General features: G+C 48.6%; 4 protein-coding genes across 4 annotated transcripts; 1 reads left to right on the forward strand and 3 right to left on the reverse strand.

The window, feature by feature from the left end:
* Nucleotides 1-1931: 1931 nt before the first annotated feature.
* On the reverse strand, nucleotides 1932-4016 carry ColSpa_04684 (putative beta-glucosidase I; the record flags this gene model as incomplete). The annotated part of the gene is made up of 1 exon (XM_049270896.1): nucleotides 1932-4016. One exon carries the CDS (start codon nucleotides 4014-4016, stop codon nucleotides 1932-1934), a length of 2085 nt encoding a protein of 694 aa, XP_049126853.1.
* A 2338-nt stretch (nucleotides 4017-6354) lies between these two features.
* Nucleotides 6355-7336, forward strand: ColSpa_04685 (lactose permease; the record flags this gene model as incomplete). Its single annotated transcript, XM_049270897.1, has 2 exons — nucleotides 6355-6529; nucleotides 6906-7336. 2 exons carry the CDS (start codon nucleotides 6355-6357, stop codon nucleotides 7334-7336), a joined length of 606 nt encoding a protein of 201 aa, XP_049126854.1.
* Nucleotides 7337-8262: 926 nt separating this feature from the next.
* Nucleotides 8263-8582, reverse strand: ColSpa_04686 (uncharacterized protein; the record flags this gene model as incomplete). The annotated part of the gene is made up of 2 exons (XM_049270898.1): nucleotides 8263-8390; nucleotides 8441-8582. 2 exons carry the CDS (start codon nucleotides 8580-8582, stop codon nucleotides 8263-8265), a joined length of 270 nt encoding a protein of 89 aa, XP_049126855.1.
* Nucleotides 8583-12932: 4350 nt separating this feature from the next.
* Nucleotides 12933-14484, reverse strand: ColSpa_04687 (high-affinity glucose transporter; the record flags this gene model as incomplete). The annotated part of the gene is made up of 2 exons (XM_049270899.1): nucleotides 12933-13888; nucleotides 13986-14484. 2 exons carry the CDS (start codon nucleotides 14482-14484, stop codon nucleotides 12933-12935), a joined length of 1455 nt encoding a protein of 484 aa, XP_049126856.1.
* Between the last annotated feature and the right edge of the window lie 1489 nt (nucleotides 14485-15973).

The following is a 15973-nucleotide window of genomic DNA, read 5'->3' on the forward strand; positions in this document are numbered from 1 at the left end:
TGCGTGGGAAGAGACACAGCTGCAACCTTGGAAGGCGGGACTGATGAGAGACAGGCACCATGTCGCATTGAAACCCCCGACGCGCTCAAAAGGACGGAGGGAGCGACGTATGTCAAGACATTTCGCTGACCAGGATCAGTGCTAGCGTTACGTACCAGCGCTGATGCGGGATGAGCATCTCTCCTCTTTTTCCCCTGCTAGGGATTCGAGCCGGCGTGAGGCTAGCTTTACTTAAAATACGACCCTAACGGAAAGTAAGTTGCTCGTCATCCAAACGGTGGGACGGATAACATACTTTTACCGGATACCAACTTGGGAGGCCGAAACAAGATGGAAACATCAGACGGACATGAGAGGGAGCGGAAGCTGGAAAAGCTCACAGAGCAAGGTGGTAGACAAGGCCAAGACAGTATATGCACGCTGGTAGGATTCGGCCGGCATACGTAGGCACTATGGTGCAGCGTGGCGAGCACATCATCCCGCTTACCGGCGCCAAGTCCACCTGGTGCCCCTCCCCGCATTATATTTCTGCTGTTCGCTCCGTGTCGCTCAAGGTTCGGTGTGCGATTGAATTTGGAGGTGTTAAAAAGAGTTGGGGGAACCGGTGGTGAGAAGGGACTTAGGTCTTGGATTGCGACATGGATGTCTCGGACAGATTCGGGGCGATTGGGCTAAATTCTGTTTCTCTTGGCTTGTAAGCAACGCGTGCAACGTATTCCACGTATACAGGTCTCGGCTGACAGAAAATCGGGTCTATCAAATACGAACAAATGCGGATTCGATTGGACGCTTGGGTTTCTTGGTGCAGGGTACGGACAGGATATTCGGATGCGCCGTGCAGTGCTTGAGGCTGCAGGCTACCACGCGGGCTGCCGCGCCTTATTGATCGGCATCTATTCCGCCTTGGGGAAGTTGATGTTCTTTTTAAGAGAGAGCTGCCTCACATGATCGATCCTGTTTGGCAGGTTCGACGGCGGCCTGGCGAAGCTAGTGCAGGTGTGTGTGTGTGGGTGCCTGAGAATACATACTGTCTTGATAGCCTAGTATGTGATACTGACAGGCCAAAGTTCCTCGTTAACTTAGATCGATCGGCTTGTGGCGCCGCAAAACATTGCAAGATTACCTACCTACCATGGCTATGGGTTCCGAACTCCTCGGGTGATGCGTCGTCATTTCGAGAGCTTAAACCATCGACGTCGGTATGAGGCGAGTGCTGAGAGCAAGTAAGCGAGTACAGTTTGGCGTCTCAAGGTTGTCGAGGCACCGAATGCAATCAATAAGATGAAAAGCACATATTCATGCGTCACAAGGAGAACCCTAGTGGTTGTGAGAAATTCAAAGCTTCGACCAAAGCTTATACTAAAACGAGTTGTTATATCTTATTGATACACTGCCACTAGCCAAGACGCTAAGCCGGAAAGTCATCATCAATCGAGCAAACAGCTAGGAGTCCGAGTCAATGCAATGGTCACTAAAGGTGATAGGGTTGGGATTATCGAAGCTAAAGAGTCGTTGTCTCTCTGCCTTGCCTTCTGATATGCCTCGCGTTACACCTTAGATCCCGACCTTTTCCGCATTTACTATGCATTGCCATCCTACTCAGTAAGCTGACTGGCTTCTCTCAGACTGCAGTTGATCACAGACTAGATCTGCGTCGTAACGCCGTTCTATTCTGGGGATGTTTCCTTTTCTGGAGCTTGTGTTGATCTCTCCAATTGAAGCTCATGAGGTACAGCCTTTCGGAGGTCTCAGACTTGGACTAATTCTGGATCTTATCAGTGATTCCATCTCTTGATTCGATTTTGTTTTCTTCTAATCGCAAGAACGCGGCTCAGCAGACAATAAGTAATCAAAATTGGCTGCACCGTCTGTAACAAGACTTTGGAGGCTAGCCCGAACCCAACCTCTCCTCGCTTAGTCCGGCCACCAACTCACTGCATGTCGTTGGCAGCTGGCCACTCTGCCATATCTTGATACAGTTTCCAAGTTCTTCCGTCTCTCTCCATAGCTCCAATGCCAAGCCCAAACACATACTCTCCTGGAGCAATGACCCATCTGTCCTCTACCCACCGAGCTGCATCACGCTTGTTGACTTCTAAAGCTAGATGTAGCGACTCTTGTGGCTTCATGACCGTAGTCTTAGCAAAACTGACAAGCATGACTTCCTCCTCATCTGCCGCTGGCCACTGATAGAGCTGGACGACGTCGGCACCATCACAGTTTCCAACGTTCACAACTGACACCTCAACTGTCCAGCTGCCAGTGTCAGCGCAGCTAATGGACGTAATGTTTTGCTCAAAATTGGTATAGCTTTGCCCACAACCAAACCACCATTGAGGCTGCGTTTTTGCATGGTGGCTGTACCAACGATATCCAACCTGGTAGTCCTCCTTGTACTTGACGGTTCCGTTCACGCCTGGCCATGACTCCGGGTCATGGGCAAACGGAAGATCGGAGTATGCTTTGGGCCAGGTGATGGGCAATCTGCCAGAGGGGTTAATGGTGCCCAAGAGAATATCTGCCAGTGCGTTTCCTGCTTCTTGGCCGCCATACCAAGCTTGCACGAAGGTTGACGCACGATCAATCCAGGGCAATTCCACTGGCGACCCAGACTGATTGACGAAGATGAGCCTCTCAGGACGCTTCACCTTGCGTAATAGAGCATCCACAAGGCTATCTTGCCCCCCAGGTAAGGCCATTGACTGTCGGTCATAACCCTCGCTCTCCCATTCATCAGTCAAACCGAGAACAACCACAGAAGCTTCACTCTCATCGGCCAGCGTGACAGCTTCCTGTATGAGCGCTTCGCGCTCGGGAAGCTCTTCTTCGTAACCTAGACGCACAGAAGGATGCGTGGCAAAGACGTGATTAACTGACGAGAAAGCCTGATCTGGCCGAGGCTCTTTCCGAACACAGCCTTCCACACAAACGAGGTATGGTTTTCCTGCCTCAAGGTACTTCTTCCCTGTGAGCTCGGCGCTTCCGAAAGAGTAGAACGTCTCCCCGTGTTGTGTCCAGTTTCGGTTGTCGACAACAAGCTCATCGTCAACTCGGAGTGTCGCATCACCAACGCTGCTGACGCTGAAGCAATGTGTACCGCTTGAATGAGGTGTCAGAACCGAGGTCACCCGGAAGGAGTAAGGAGGCACCGGGTCAACCTGGAACGCCTTTGGGGCGCTGTCGCAGAGGTCGATTGACGAGCTGTCTCGATACTGTGTCTCTTCGATGGCCCCTTCCGGACTCGAACTCTTGTAAAAGTCGATTCGGATCAGGGAGTTTTCTGACTGGGTCGCATCCTGACCAGATGCTGACCAATGTGATTTCGAAAGCAGAGGTAGCCATTTGTGCGCGACGGTACCAATGGCGTATTTTACCTCGACCTTACTGCCAAGCTCAGCCGCTGCCGTCTGGAAAGAAGACATAGGATGACTAAGATATTGAGGGTTCATACTGGCGGAACCACCGCCTCCCGGCGTGCCTACCAAAGCGTTGGGCCCGATGAAGGCGACTTGCTTCCCATCCAAGTCTGACACGCATAGCGGCAAAGCCTTTGCGTTGTTTTTCAGTAAGACAATACCGTTTGCCGCGATTTCACGCATCAACCGTACATCCTGGGCCGTGGTTGATGAAACCTCTGGGGAATTCCGCGTACGGCAAGCTGCTTCGGGCGTCAATCCTAGGAGCCCATGTTTTCCAGCCAGTCGCAAAACCCGAGCGACCGAAGTGTCGATTGCGGACAGTGCCTTCTTGACATCTGGTGTATCTGCATATAAAGATTCTAGGAGCTTTTGGCCTCGCCGTTCGGGTGGTCCTGGCATCTCAAGGTCCGTGCCAGCAAGGAGACTCTCTAGGGTTGAATTTGTGCCGCCCCAGTCGCTCATCACAAGACCTTGAAAGCCCCATTGCTTGCGGAGGATTTCTTCGATCAACCAGTTGTTCATATCAGCATGCTTGCCATTAATTGAGTTGTACGCTGTCATGAGGCATTCAGGAGGGCAGGAGGCCCGGATTACCATTTCGAATGGTCTAAGGTAAATCTCGCGTAACGCTCGCTCGGGGACCTGCGCGTCAACACTGAATCTCTCGTGCTCCTGCTCGTTAGCTACGCTGTGAAGCAGAAGTGTTAGCCATATGCCTCCAGTTCACTGAAGCTAGCCAACCCCGTGCAATCAATAACATTGCCAGAGGAAACCTACAAATGCTTTGGTGTCGCTGCAACTTTCCCATCTTCCTGTACTCCTGTTATGTACTCCACCGCAAGGGAACCAGCCAGAAAGGGGTCTTCGCCAAAGCATTCGAAGTTACGGCCGCCCAAGGGGTTGCGAGCACAGCAAATTGTAGGTGCGAGTACGACGTGGGCAGATTTGGTTTTCGCCTCTCTACAGAGCAAGCGACCCAGATCCCTCAATTGATGTTTGGACCACGTGGCTGCTTGGCACATTGGTCCCGGAACAAAAGCTGCCTTCGTGCCATCAACGCTGAATTTCCCTCGGGCACCCGAAGGCCCATCCGTTGTCTACGCACTTGTCAGTCTGTGTTGTATCAAATGAAGGTTTGAGATGCAATGCACTATTTCTCCCTTAAGACGACAGTGTTGGGGTCAGAGCTAACCTTTATGGACCCAATTCCATATTTGGGAATATCCTGCGTATGCCAAACGTCTGAGCCAGCGAGTAGTGAAACCTTTTCCTCGAGTGTGAGTTGCTCGAGCAGTTGACGTATCGTGGATTCTGCCATCTCCATTGCTGTGAGGTGAAATTGGCCACCACACTTAACTTCAATGGCAGGCGAGATTGATTGACCACAAAAGAATTCTCGCTCAAATTTAAGGCACCTCAATGCAAACGAAAGACCATAATCCGCCAGTTGAGGATCATACCTTTGTTCTTCGGACATACCCCGCCCGCCCTGCTACCTTGCTATCGGCTGGGTCAGAGAATGGATGCCTGTACGTAACGAATAAGAGACGACAGCATCCACTTTTTGGTGAATTGCATATCTTATGTTATCAGGAGGCACTCCTCCACATTGCAGTTGCAATCAAGAACCCGAGTTCTTGGTCTTCCTCGTATTTGGTCAAGCGAAGTCAAACAAGTAGTCACTAGTAGTGCACACCACAATCCCCGCGAAACATCCCTAGGAAGGCCCCATTGCAATTAAGACTACTGCAAATAGCTGACTACAGTCATGATGATCCGGGAATAAGATGTCTGGAATACCTCGTGGGTATGATCGGCTAACTCGATTCAACCCAAGGCCTCTCCAGAATGCAACCTATCGAAAAGATACGAACACCGACGTGCTACCCTGCAAAACCCTGCCACGTGGGATCACCATCCCGGACAGGCCTTTGGTATTACTGATATCACTGATATCAGTCGCCTGAGGAGGTGTATATCTTATCAAAGGGTTCCAACTTTCTGGAGCCATTTTACATGATATTGCTGGCATGCAATAGCTATTTGACACCCTTTCGACGTCGTTACCTATTTTCTCACTATGCCAAAAACAAACCACCCTGATACGCTAGAGGCGGCAACAGAAAGGCCATCTCGTCATAACACTTACTTGCTTGCGGCATGCTGTTTCGTCGCGACAGCCAACTCGGCTACTGTGGGATATGATTCCTCAATGATGGTGCGCGCTTTTCCCACACAGTCTCAGCTAACCATGAGCGAGGGGTTGACAAAACAAAGAACGGCCTCCAGATATTGCCATCGTACACCGAGTACTTTAACCTCAATACCGCGCTAGTCGCACTCAATGTAGCCATCGTTTTTGCTGGGTCAGTCATCGCAATGCCGTTTGCCGGACCGATTAGTGACAGGTTTGGCCGTAAATGGGGAATCGCCATCACTGCAATCATTGCAATAGTTGGAGCCATCATCCAGGGTGTGGCTGTTCATGAGGCTATGTTTTGCATTGGGAGGATGCTTGTGGGTTTCTCTGTGACGACCGGTGCAACTGCTGCCCCTGCGTATGTAACCGACCAACTCCTTTGTCGATCGACGACACTAATTGATTGAAACTAGATACATCTCAGAGGTCGCGCACCCCAAGGATCGGGTCATGCTTACCGGAATTTATGCCGCATGTTGGTACGTTGGCAGTCTCATAGCTGCTGGTATTACCTACGGGAGCCAATTCATTGATTCAACTTGGTCGTGGCGCATACCGTCCCTGGTGAGTGAACGCTCGGACAGTGGAATACCTCCTGATCTGATGTCATTCTAACTCGATTGCCACCAAAAGCTCCAACTACTTCCATCTGTCTTGTGCATCGCCCCCCTGCCATTCATTCCCGAAAGTCCTCGGTGGCTGGTTTACCAAGACCGTCACGAGGAGGCGCTCGCCATGCTGGTCAAATATCACGGCAACGGTGATTCAGAGTCTCTGGTGGTTAAAGCCGAGTATGACGAGATCCGTCAGACGCTAGACCACGAGAAGACAGTCCAGAAAACCGACTACATATCCTTGTTCAATACCAGGCCAAACCGATGGCGGATTGGCATTACCATTGCCGTCGCTAGTATGATCTCCCTGTTCACCACTTCTCTTCTAGCCTGTTCAAGCTGACTCTTAATCGCTCTCATAGTCTTTTGCCAAGTGAGCGGTAACAACATCATTAGCTATTACCTTGGCAATGTCCTTACTGGCGCCGGTATTCAAGACACTCAGACTCAATTAGGTATTAACATTGGACTGAGTGTCTTCAACATGATCACCTCTACTGTGGGTTCTTTTTTTGCAGATAGAATGGGACGAAGGAGAAGCTTTAGTAAGTCCTCATCTATGCACTTAGCTGAAAAAGGCCCTGTATGATGCCTTACTTTGGGTTCCCACTAATGTTCACATTACAGTCGTCGATACGGCTTTCATATCTTGTCTTCTCATTCTTGTTGCAGTTTTGACAAAGCAGTATAGTGGCGACCCGACATTTTCAAGTTCAGCAGCTCAAGTTTCGATGATATTCCTTTTTATGGGTGCATACTCACTGGTCTGGACACCACTGGCAACTCTGTATCCTGTGGAGGTTCTGTCCTACTCAATGAGAGGCAACGGATTGGGTCTCTACAACGGATTCGTCTACGGGACGGCATTTTTGAATACATTTGCCATCCCGTATGCGATGGAATGGTCCGACTGGGGGTTCTATTTGATCACAGCGTTTTGGAACATCCTGTTTGAGCTGCCCATCATGTACTTTTATTTTCCGGCCACGGAAGGTAAAACATTAGAAGAGATTGATGAGATCTTCGAGGGCACAACACACTGTGCTTCGGACATTCTCGTAAGAGACATTCTCAAAGGGGAAGCAAAGATGCGAGAGAACTAGAGGATCACCTGAAAAGGCCGTTCCTAATTCTCACAATGTAGTCAACACTTGATAGCGTCATCTAATTCAGCAGAACCAAGCAAGGATAACATTGTTACTAACACATTGTTTTATTGTTCTCTGGGCGAGTTGAGATCAGCTTGCTCAACAATTGAAGACGCTCAAGACGTGCTCATAGAAACTTGAATGAGATTATGAGTTGAGTCGTGATGTCAAGCTTATGATGTTCGCAGTCCAAACCACGGAGCTCACTCCAACTTATGCTAGTGATCCAAGCATCAGATTAAACGTTTAACTCAACAAACTTGTGTTTGAAACAGTAGAATAGTCGCTCGACAGCCCCATAGCAATTCAAGCATACCACGAGCGTGACATAATAACGAAAGACAGCCTGAACAAGCGTCTTATTCAAAAATATTTCCTATCTGTTTCTAAATAACACGATCCGTATTCCATACCATCTTTCTTATCCTCGCACATGCAATACCACGTATATCAGGGCCTTATAATGAAGACTAGTCAACACAGCGTGCTCAACGGACTCGTCCTCGAGGAATATTATCCATGGCATATATCTTTACTATATAAAATTAAACAACAATATATAAGATAATAAAACTTAGAGTACACTTAGTGTCTTGATGAAATGGAGGTCCAATCACCAACCATGATAGGGCAATCCCGACTCGATGAAATTTGTTCGGTATCAATCATAAATATGTAGATTCTTCCAAAATCTATAACCACTATAGTGACGTGGGGGAAAGAGTCGGACCGAGACGTATATACAGTTCACATGGGCGTACAAATAACGAAAGAAGCCATATGCGGAGAGTTCTCAATGGATTATTAGCCCATTTGAAATTCTATTATTACAATATAAGGTCAAATGTTGATAGCTCTTTCCTCCGTTGAGATTGGAAAATCTATTTCTTCGCTGGGTTCCTGGGTCCGTCAACCGCCTTTTCTACGGTGCCAGCAATGCCACCCTTGCTGGCATCGAATTGGCTTCCGATCGCACCATCCTTCGAGAAGGGTCCACCAACGGCCTCGCCTAACAACAATTAGTCAAAGTTCTAGCAGCCATTTTCTGGTTACACTTACCAATCTGACCAACGTTGCCATCGGGGTTGAACTGCTTGCCAATGGCGCCCTCGGAAGAGATTACACTAGGCTTCGCGGGATTGGTGTCCTTCTTCTGACCGAGGGTCTCGGCGGTGTTGTGGATGGGGTTTTGGGACGACATGGTTCTGACTCTGGATGCTGACGCAACGAATAATTTGGTTTGTCTGATAGCAATTCTATTCATTGTGTATTCTGTGATGAAGAGGTAGACTTCAAAGAGGTTCCTGGTCCGGACCTTTATAGGATCGGTGATGCCTATACGCGTCATCTTTGGCGCATGGCACGTATACGAAATGACGTTGTTGACACACGCGAATAATGGTGACATCATGAAGGCTGGCCAACCACAAACGCCCTAGGACATAGGCCAAAACACCGCATTTAAGGATTGTTAGAATGAATCATCGCTCAATTGGGAGGATTGTACATGGCGCTTGTCGCAAACATCTGCATGCCTTTGTTTGATAACTCTCCAGGTTCCCATTAATTAGCCCCTAATACAGTGGCTGGAAAAGTGGATGCAGCGTCTAAGCCTATGTCGATTATTTTCCGCTGGCTGAACGATCTAACGATGATAACCTAAACGTCAAATCTCGAAATGCTTTGTGTCCACCCGTAATCCACACACAAGTTGGAGCAGTGTCTTCTGTAAAAAACAGCGCCTCCCAAGTCAACCTGCACCAGGACAAAGAGAGACACAGCATAATGGTGTCATGAATCAATCCTTCATGATGAGTTATAGCTCTCTGCCCATTCTTAAATTCCTCAAATGGCTTTTTTAGTAGATAGTATTGAATGCTGAAACGTCTGCCCCAATGATGAGACAATTTGCTATATTCACAAGATTCTAGGGCGAAGTCCTCCAGTTCAACTGAATACTATTCTCCTGCGAGGTTTTCTTTTTCATAACTCAACTGTGTTTCCTGATGCTGCGAGAGCATATACGATAACTGAAGCAATTCATTTTGGAGAGGGCTCGGTAACTATGGGTTCACCCAAACTCTTGAGTTGCCTTCCTGCATACAACAAAGACTTGCTTGCGTCGTCTTCTGTCAGAAAAAATCCTGCCTTTGTCTCAATTGTAAGGATAAACATCATCATTACCGCCTGGCAGGAAATCATGTGAGCCCTCTGAGCGTATAATCCCAATTTTTGACTGCAAGTTGGGCGGGGGCACCTCAACGAGTCCGAGAACAATCGCCGCCTCTCGCTTTCGCCAACATTGCTGCAAAGTTGCCTCATCCTGATCCCTCATCCAGTGACACTTTCCACTACTCAAATGGAATCTCTCCATCTCTTGGTCAATGAGGAGCTGCATCTCCGCCTCGTTGAGGGTCACAGGGAGGGTTTTGACAGTGACAAGGTTGTGATGAGTGCAATGGTCCATCTGCCGCTGTTGTTCATGAGAAATGTTGTCCTCGATGCGCAGATCCGGTGGCAAGACGGAGCTGGGTGATGGTAGGGGCAAAGAGGTGAGATGGACGAAATTCGACAAGTCTGACTCAAGAGTCTGCGCAAACCAGTCAGTACGCTAGTAGGAAGGGAAAATCCGACAACCTTACATTATGATCTTGGACAACCTGTGGGTCATAAGGATAAATAGCAAAAGGCGATCTAGATAAGGCCTGAGCCATCGATGGAGAAAGACTTGAAGAGGCAAGGTTTGTAGCAGGACAGGGTCCTTCGAACTGGAATCTGTCAGTATACTTAAAGTAACAGCACTAAACAATAACACTTACACCAAGAGAATTGGGCAACTCATGTTGAAGGTTCAGAGGGGTCATATGAGATGATTGAATAGACGACTGCTCAGCTGGATCTCGCATAAAAGAGCTCTTGGCTACCAACTCAACGTTCCGACCTGGGCTAGGAGAGAACGCCGTCGTTGTAGCACTATGAAGTGACTGAAGGTTGTTTAAGCGAGAAGATTGTTCATGGAAAGTTCCGATCGTTTGCTGTTGCTGCTGTCGGTCTTGTGCCTCTTGGTGTTGCGCTCGGAGCCGTGCCTGGGCTACGGTCTCCTCCTTCTTCATTTTGCTACGCGCCGTTGAGGCTCTTCTCTTCTCTCGACAGCTAACGCACTGAACACGAGACTGCTGTTGTCCCATGGGGCTCATGTATTCGTAATCTGAAAGCAGCCTGTCTTTGTTACACTTGGTGCACTTCTTGGAGCCTTGGGTGGCTGTGTTTGACGCAGTGAAGCTATCATCGAAGGATGTCATGTCGTGTGGTGAGCTTGACAAGGCAATTTGAGGGGTGTTAAAGGACAAAGGTGGCTGAAAAGAACCGTTAATTGGCAAAGAGGGCGAAGTCGAAATGGCTGGTAAAGCAATACGGGCGGATAATGGGTCATTAGGAAGAGTCGGAAAGAGACGAACGGGGCCTGTGGGGTTCCTGAGAGCCTCCAATGTCGGCGAAACGTATGTTGATAGCTCAACTCCATTTGACTCCTTTGAGGCTTGTTGACTCGCAAAAGGACGTAATCTGGTGGACGTGCTGACGTTTCTTGGGTTTGAGGCCTGTGAAAGTGTCCGGTAAGGGCTTTGAAGTGAAGTCGGTATGCCTCTTTGACCCTGCGCCACATCAAAGTCTGTGGAATTCACCTGTGGAGTTAGTGACAGTGAGCCAACGTTCATACCGGGGAGACAGAGGGGATTCAAATCTCTCGGAGCACCGGCAGTGTCCCTAGAGGGTTGTGCCCTTGGCGAAAATTGCGGCGAGCCAAAGAGCGAGTCGTCATCGTCGAAATCCATGACTGCCAACATAGGCTTAACCTAAGCGAATGCTTGACGATGGAATGGTTTGTTGAGCGACAGAAAAAGAAGAAAGATAAAATAGTAAAGGAAGAGGATGGTACGAAGAAAGAGACGTTATTCCTCGAAGCAACGTCCAGAAGGTGAAGGTTGCTGGAAGAAAGGTGAGACGCAAAGATGGCACACAAGGCTGTCTAAAAGAGAAAGTGGGAAGAGCAAAAAGGTGAAGAGTTCAAAGATTAGAGAAGAAAAGACATTAAGTAATTGACTAGCAAGATCTCTTCTTCTTCATTCTCAGCACCTTCCCTCACTTTCCCAATCCCCTTCCCTATTCTCTGATGCCGTCCCTGTACTTTCTAGTGTCCCCGGTAGTATCCCAACTTCCGAGATTGAGTGATCAACCATTTTTGTGACAAGGTTCTATAAAGTGAGTAAAATAACAATGAAGAAATGCATCCATTGTCTCTAACGGCCATATCTACTACGTTATTCTTTACTTCTTCGATTCACTGTTGTGTAGTCTTATTCTGATGTTTAGGACCAAAGTACAATACAGTGATAATTGTTAACCACTTCTTACACCACATTCTTATCACAGCCTCACAGTCAAATTTCTCCTCAGAATTATTGAGTGCTCTCTAAGTGTGTCACCATGGTCGTCAATGAGCTCTTTTCAAATACACCTCGATGCAGCCGGCAGTATCTTCTCAAATTCTTTTGACCTATAAAGCCTCTTGAAGTAGAGTGAAGTTAAAGAACTCCCTATAGTCCGCGTAAGCTTCCCATGAGTCTGCCCATCAAGGCCTGGATACATAGCATCTAGAAGCGCTCGATGCTTAGGCTTCTGAGACACGTAATGTTTGGCCGCGAGACTCTCAATAGACTGTCTTGTGGATAACAGAACCCACAGCCGACCAAAAGTTCAGCAAATAAATAATTGCCGCGTGTCTCTTTATTACTATTTCGGATATTCTGCATGACGCTTCAAGTATTTCAGCGTGCCTAAGAGATGGTCTGATACATGCTATGTTTCCCTCTACAAGCTTGAAAACATTTTCACATCCCAATGCTTCAAATCCCCTTCCCAGCCTCTGCTTCTTTTTCTCCCGTTACTTCCTTTCTCTTTCTTGGAATTAACGGGACCAACGCATGTGGGGGACCCTCGACGTATCGGCGGTTAGAAAGATATCTTTCAGTCGTTTTTGTATGGCCCGCGTAATTTAGTTGGCAGAAAGTGAGTCACCTTCATGGGTTGGTTGGAATATATGGACGGATTACTAACCACAGACTGGCCTATAGCCTTGCGTATGTAGAGATGAGACTCATCATGGCCCGTATCATTTTGAATTTCAAAACGGAGTTGACTAAATGATCGAAAGACTGGGATGAACGCGGTGAGGTGTACTTATTGTGGCACAAGGGAACCCTTAACGTCTACCTACGCCCTAGAGATCGCACAAGGACTTGAAAGACAAAACCTGGTGTTAGCGTACAAATGCAGGTACAAACTTTAATTATGGTCAGTTTTATTAAGTTAGCCACTGCGCATCATTGAAGCGGTTGTCTTTTTAAGGCACCTCCTCCTTCGACATGATCCCTCCATCGAAGACTGGCCTATATCGTAACCCCAATGACATTCCACCCATACGTAATAGGCGTCAAACATTGCTGTGTTGAAGGGATGCATTGCCCTCTCGCCATCCTCAGCATTGTAGAAGCTAAACATGATCGAGTTGCTCTACTAATTTCTTGTCCTTCGACACAGCCGCGGCGGCACCAACCGAGTCTTGCATAGCGTGAGGTACCAGTTGGTCTCCAAAAAGTTCATCCATCTGCTCAAGCGTCCGCCCCTTGGTCTCCGGATAAAAGAATATGTAGCACAACATTCCGATAAGATTGAGAACGAAAAAAACGTAGAAATACCGGAAGCCGATGGCTGTCAATGCCTCCGGTGAGATCTGGGCGAAGATGAGGTTCACGGTCCAGTTTGTGAAGGTGGTAATGGCGTTTCCAAGTGCTCTGACTTCGACAGGGAAAATTTCAGCAGGATAGACCCAGCTGATAATTCCTAGAGGTGTATAGAACATGCTGAAGACGAAGTTCATGGCAACCATGCTTCGCAACTGGTTGGCGTTGTATTCATTCAGATATTGAGCTTGGACAGCGTTGACCAACAGGGCAGCACCCATACCGGCTGCGGAGACAATCAGGGGCTTGACTCTGCCGATGCGGTCTAGTAGCCACAATCCAATAGTGCAGTATACGATTGACAATGCACCGCTGATGCCGATGATCATCAACGATGTCTGGGTGCCGATACCCAAGATTTCATAGATTCGAGGACCGTAATAGTTAATGACATTGATTCCACTCAGCGGCCCGAGCGCCTGCACGCCACAGCCCAGAATAAGGCGCTTGCGCCATGATGGCTTGGTAATTATAGACTTCCACGAGATGTTGCCGAGAGCACGATCGGCAAGGATGACATCTCGGATTTCTCGGAATTCGAGATTGATCGTTTCTTCGTCTAAACCGCTTCTGAGCTTACCGAGGGAACGGCGGGCATCGTCGTGTCGGTCTCGTTCCATCAGCCATCGAGGAGACTCTTGGAGGAAGTAAACGCCGGCAACGAGGATAACACCAGGGATGGCTTGGAAAGCGAGAGGGAAACGCCCTGCATATCGATCAGACAAAAATCTTCGATTGCTAGGCGGAAGTCTAAGAATGCAGCCAAACATGGAGGAACTGGGCAGAAAGCAGGGCAGGCTTACAGGAGAATTGGGACTTGGAAAAGGAGCATCCGTATCCCAGCCATTGCGCGACCAGAAAACCCCAACTCAGCATCCATTGCAGCAAACCAGAGAGAGTTCCACGGTATTTAGCTTCTGATAACTCAGAGGCGTACATCGGAATCGTCGAGGTGACCATGCCGACGGCCGCACCACCGATGAAGCGACCAATGATCAACATGGTCATGTTGACTGCGCCAGCCTGCAGAGCCGATCCGAGACATGAGATGACGGATCCAACGAAAATGGTATGACGACGACCCATCTTGTTGGCGAATAACATGTTGAAGACAGTACCAAGGATGGCACCACCCTGGAAAGCTGACACGATACCCCCGGCAACGGTGTCCGATGGATCACTGAAGTACGCCTCGAATGTGTCGAGGGCAATAGTGGAGGTGATGATACCGGAGTCATAGCCGAAGAGGAAACCCCCTATAGCAAGGAAGACGCCTGAGAACACTGTCGTAAGGCGTCCCATGACTGCGGTGTTTAGAGACACAGTCGTTTACGAAGAAGAATGCTTCGAATACCGATGTCAAATGTTTATCGTGGGCAAGGCACAGAGGGAAGATTGGATTGAAATAGGCGCCCGATAAAGGATCAAAACCACAGTAACGGATTACCAGAACGTATAATACCGAGAGACAGATCCCCTGTTTGTCCAATGAATCGGATCGAGGTATCATCCAGTGGGGCAGCGTAGCTTTTGTATGCAGCCTATCCCTCCTTGTTCTGTTGTATCTAGAATCTGGGGCCCCAGACCCCAGGTCAAGCTGCATCTTTACCCCGACATCACCGAGAAGGCTGGTAGGTAGTCCCTTGATTCGTTCATAATGACGATCGCCGCAAGCCACGGTATCGAAGCTTGCATTCATGCTGTCGTAAAAGTCCAACGCTCGACGTAGCCCGGCAAGCGGCGTACACGAGAGGCAGTCTCCTAGACTGTGATTAAGGTGAGTGACTGACCGGAGCTATAGATATCTGTGTGGAAAGACCAAGTTTGCTTTGCCTGACAGCGGAACATGACAACGGCCCCACTCACGTTCAAAGCTCAGTTCGAGCAGGATTAGTTACAAGTCTATTTAGACGTTTCTCAGGTGGAAATACCCCAGGTTTGTGTGGCGAGCTCGACAAACCCACCTTAGGCATTGTGTGTCTTATGAACCGGAAATTCCGGGTGCGGGGTGGGAGACGCTAGGGCAGGGATGGTCAAGTTCGTTGAGGAGATTCTCTTCATTCGTTAAACCCCACCCAGCGAGACTCTCGGACTGAATATTCCATCTGCCAAGTACCAAAGGCCAGTCTCCCACTAGCGGTTTCTGGCCATAGATTCGGCGCAATGCATCCTACAAAACTACATACGGTAGCTTTGACTAGCTTGTTCGAAGCCTCGGAGGGCCACCTTCTTTGAGTAAGCGACGTAACGAACTCGGTCAATTCGGTTCATTGATCAGTTGTCGCCATGGTTTGTATTCGAGCAGTGTCATTCGTTCAAGGATCAGCACACGGAACTTGACCGAGGTCATTCCAGGAATCAGTACATTCACTACGTTCATGAAGGCTCAGGTGCCAATAAGCCTCATGGAAGCTGCCATCATTCGCTGCCAGCTGAGATCACGACTATTCACCGGACATTTGATATCCCCTCTGTCATCTATCCTGAGTGAGGTCACCACGGTGTGGCGTCATGTCTTTCCTGAGATGTCGAGAATGGACCTTGATTCAATTCACTTCCACCGGTAGCTCAAGTCAGATCTCGAGCATGTCGTGCAGATTGCCTATCGAGTGGGAGGTTTTCCTTGGGGGAGAGAGACTTGATGGAAAGCCCTTTCGAAATCCTTCTAGGACTCTGGCAAAGTAGAGAGAAATTCCCCAAATGACATATTGTGCAAGCCAGATGGCGGTTTTGATAGTATCTAGTCGCTTCCGCAAAGATATCGCTTGGAACAAAGACGAACGAGCGACGT

This window comes from Colletotrichum spaethianum (genome assembly GCF_022836535.1).
Source record: "Colletotrichum spaethianum MAFF 239500 DNA, contig10, whole genome shotgun sequence".
In the NCBI taxonomy this organism is placed as follows: Eukaryota; Fungi; Ascomycota; class Sordariomycetes; order Glomerellales; family Glomerellaceae; genus Colletotrichum; species Colletotrichum spaethianum.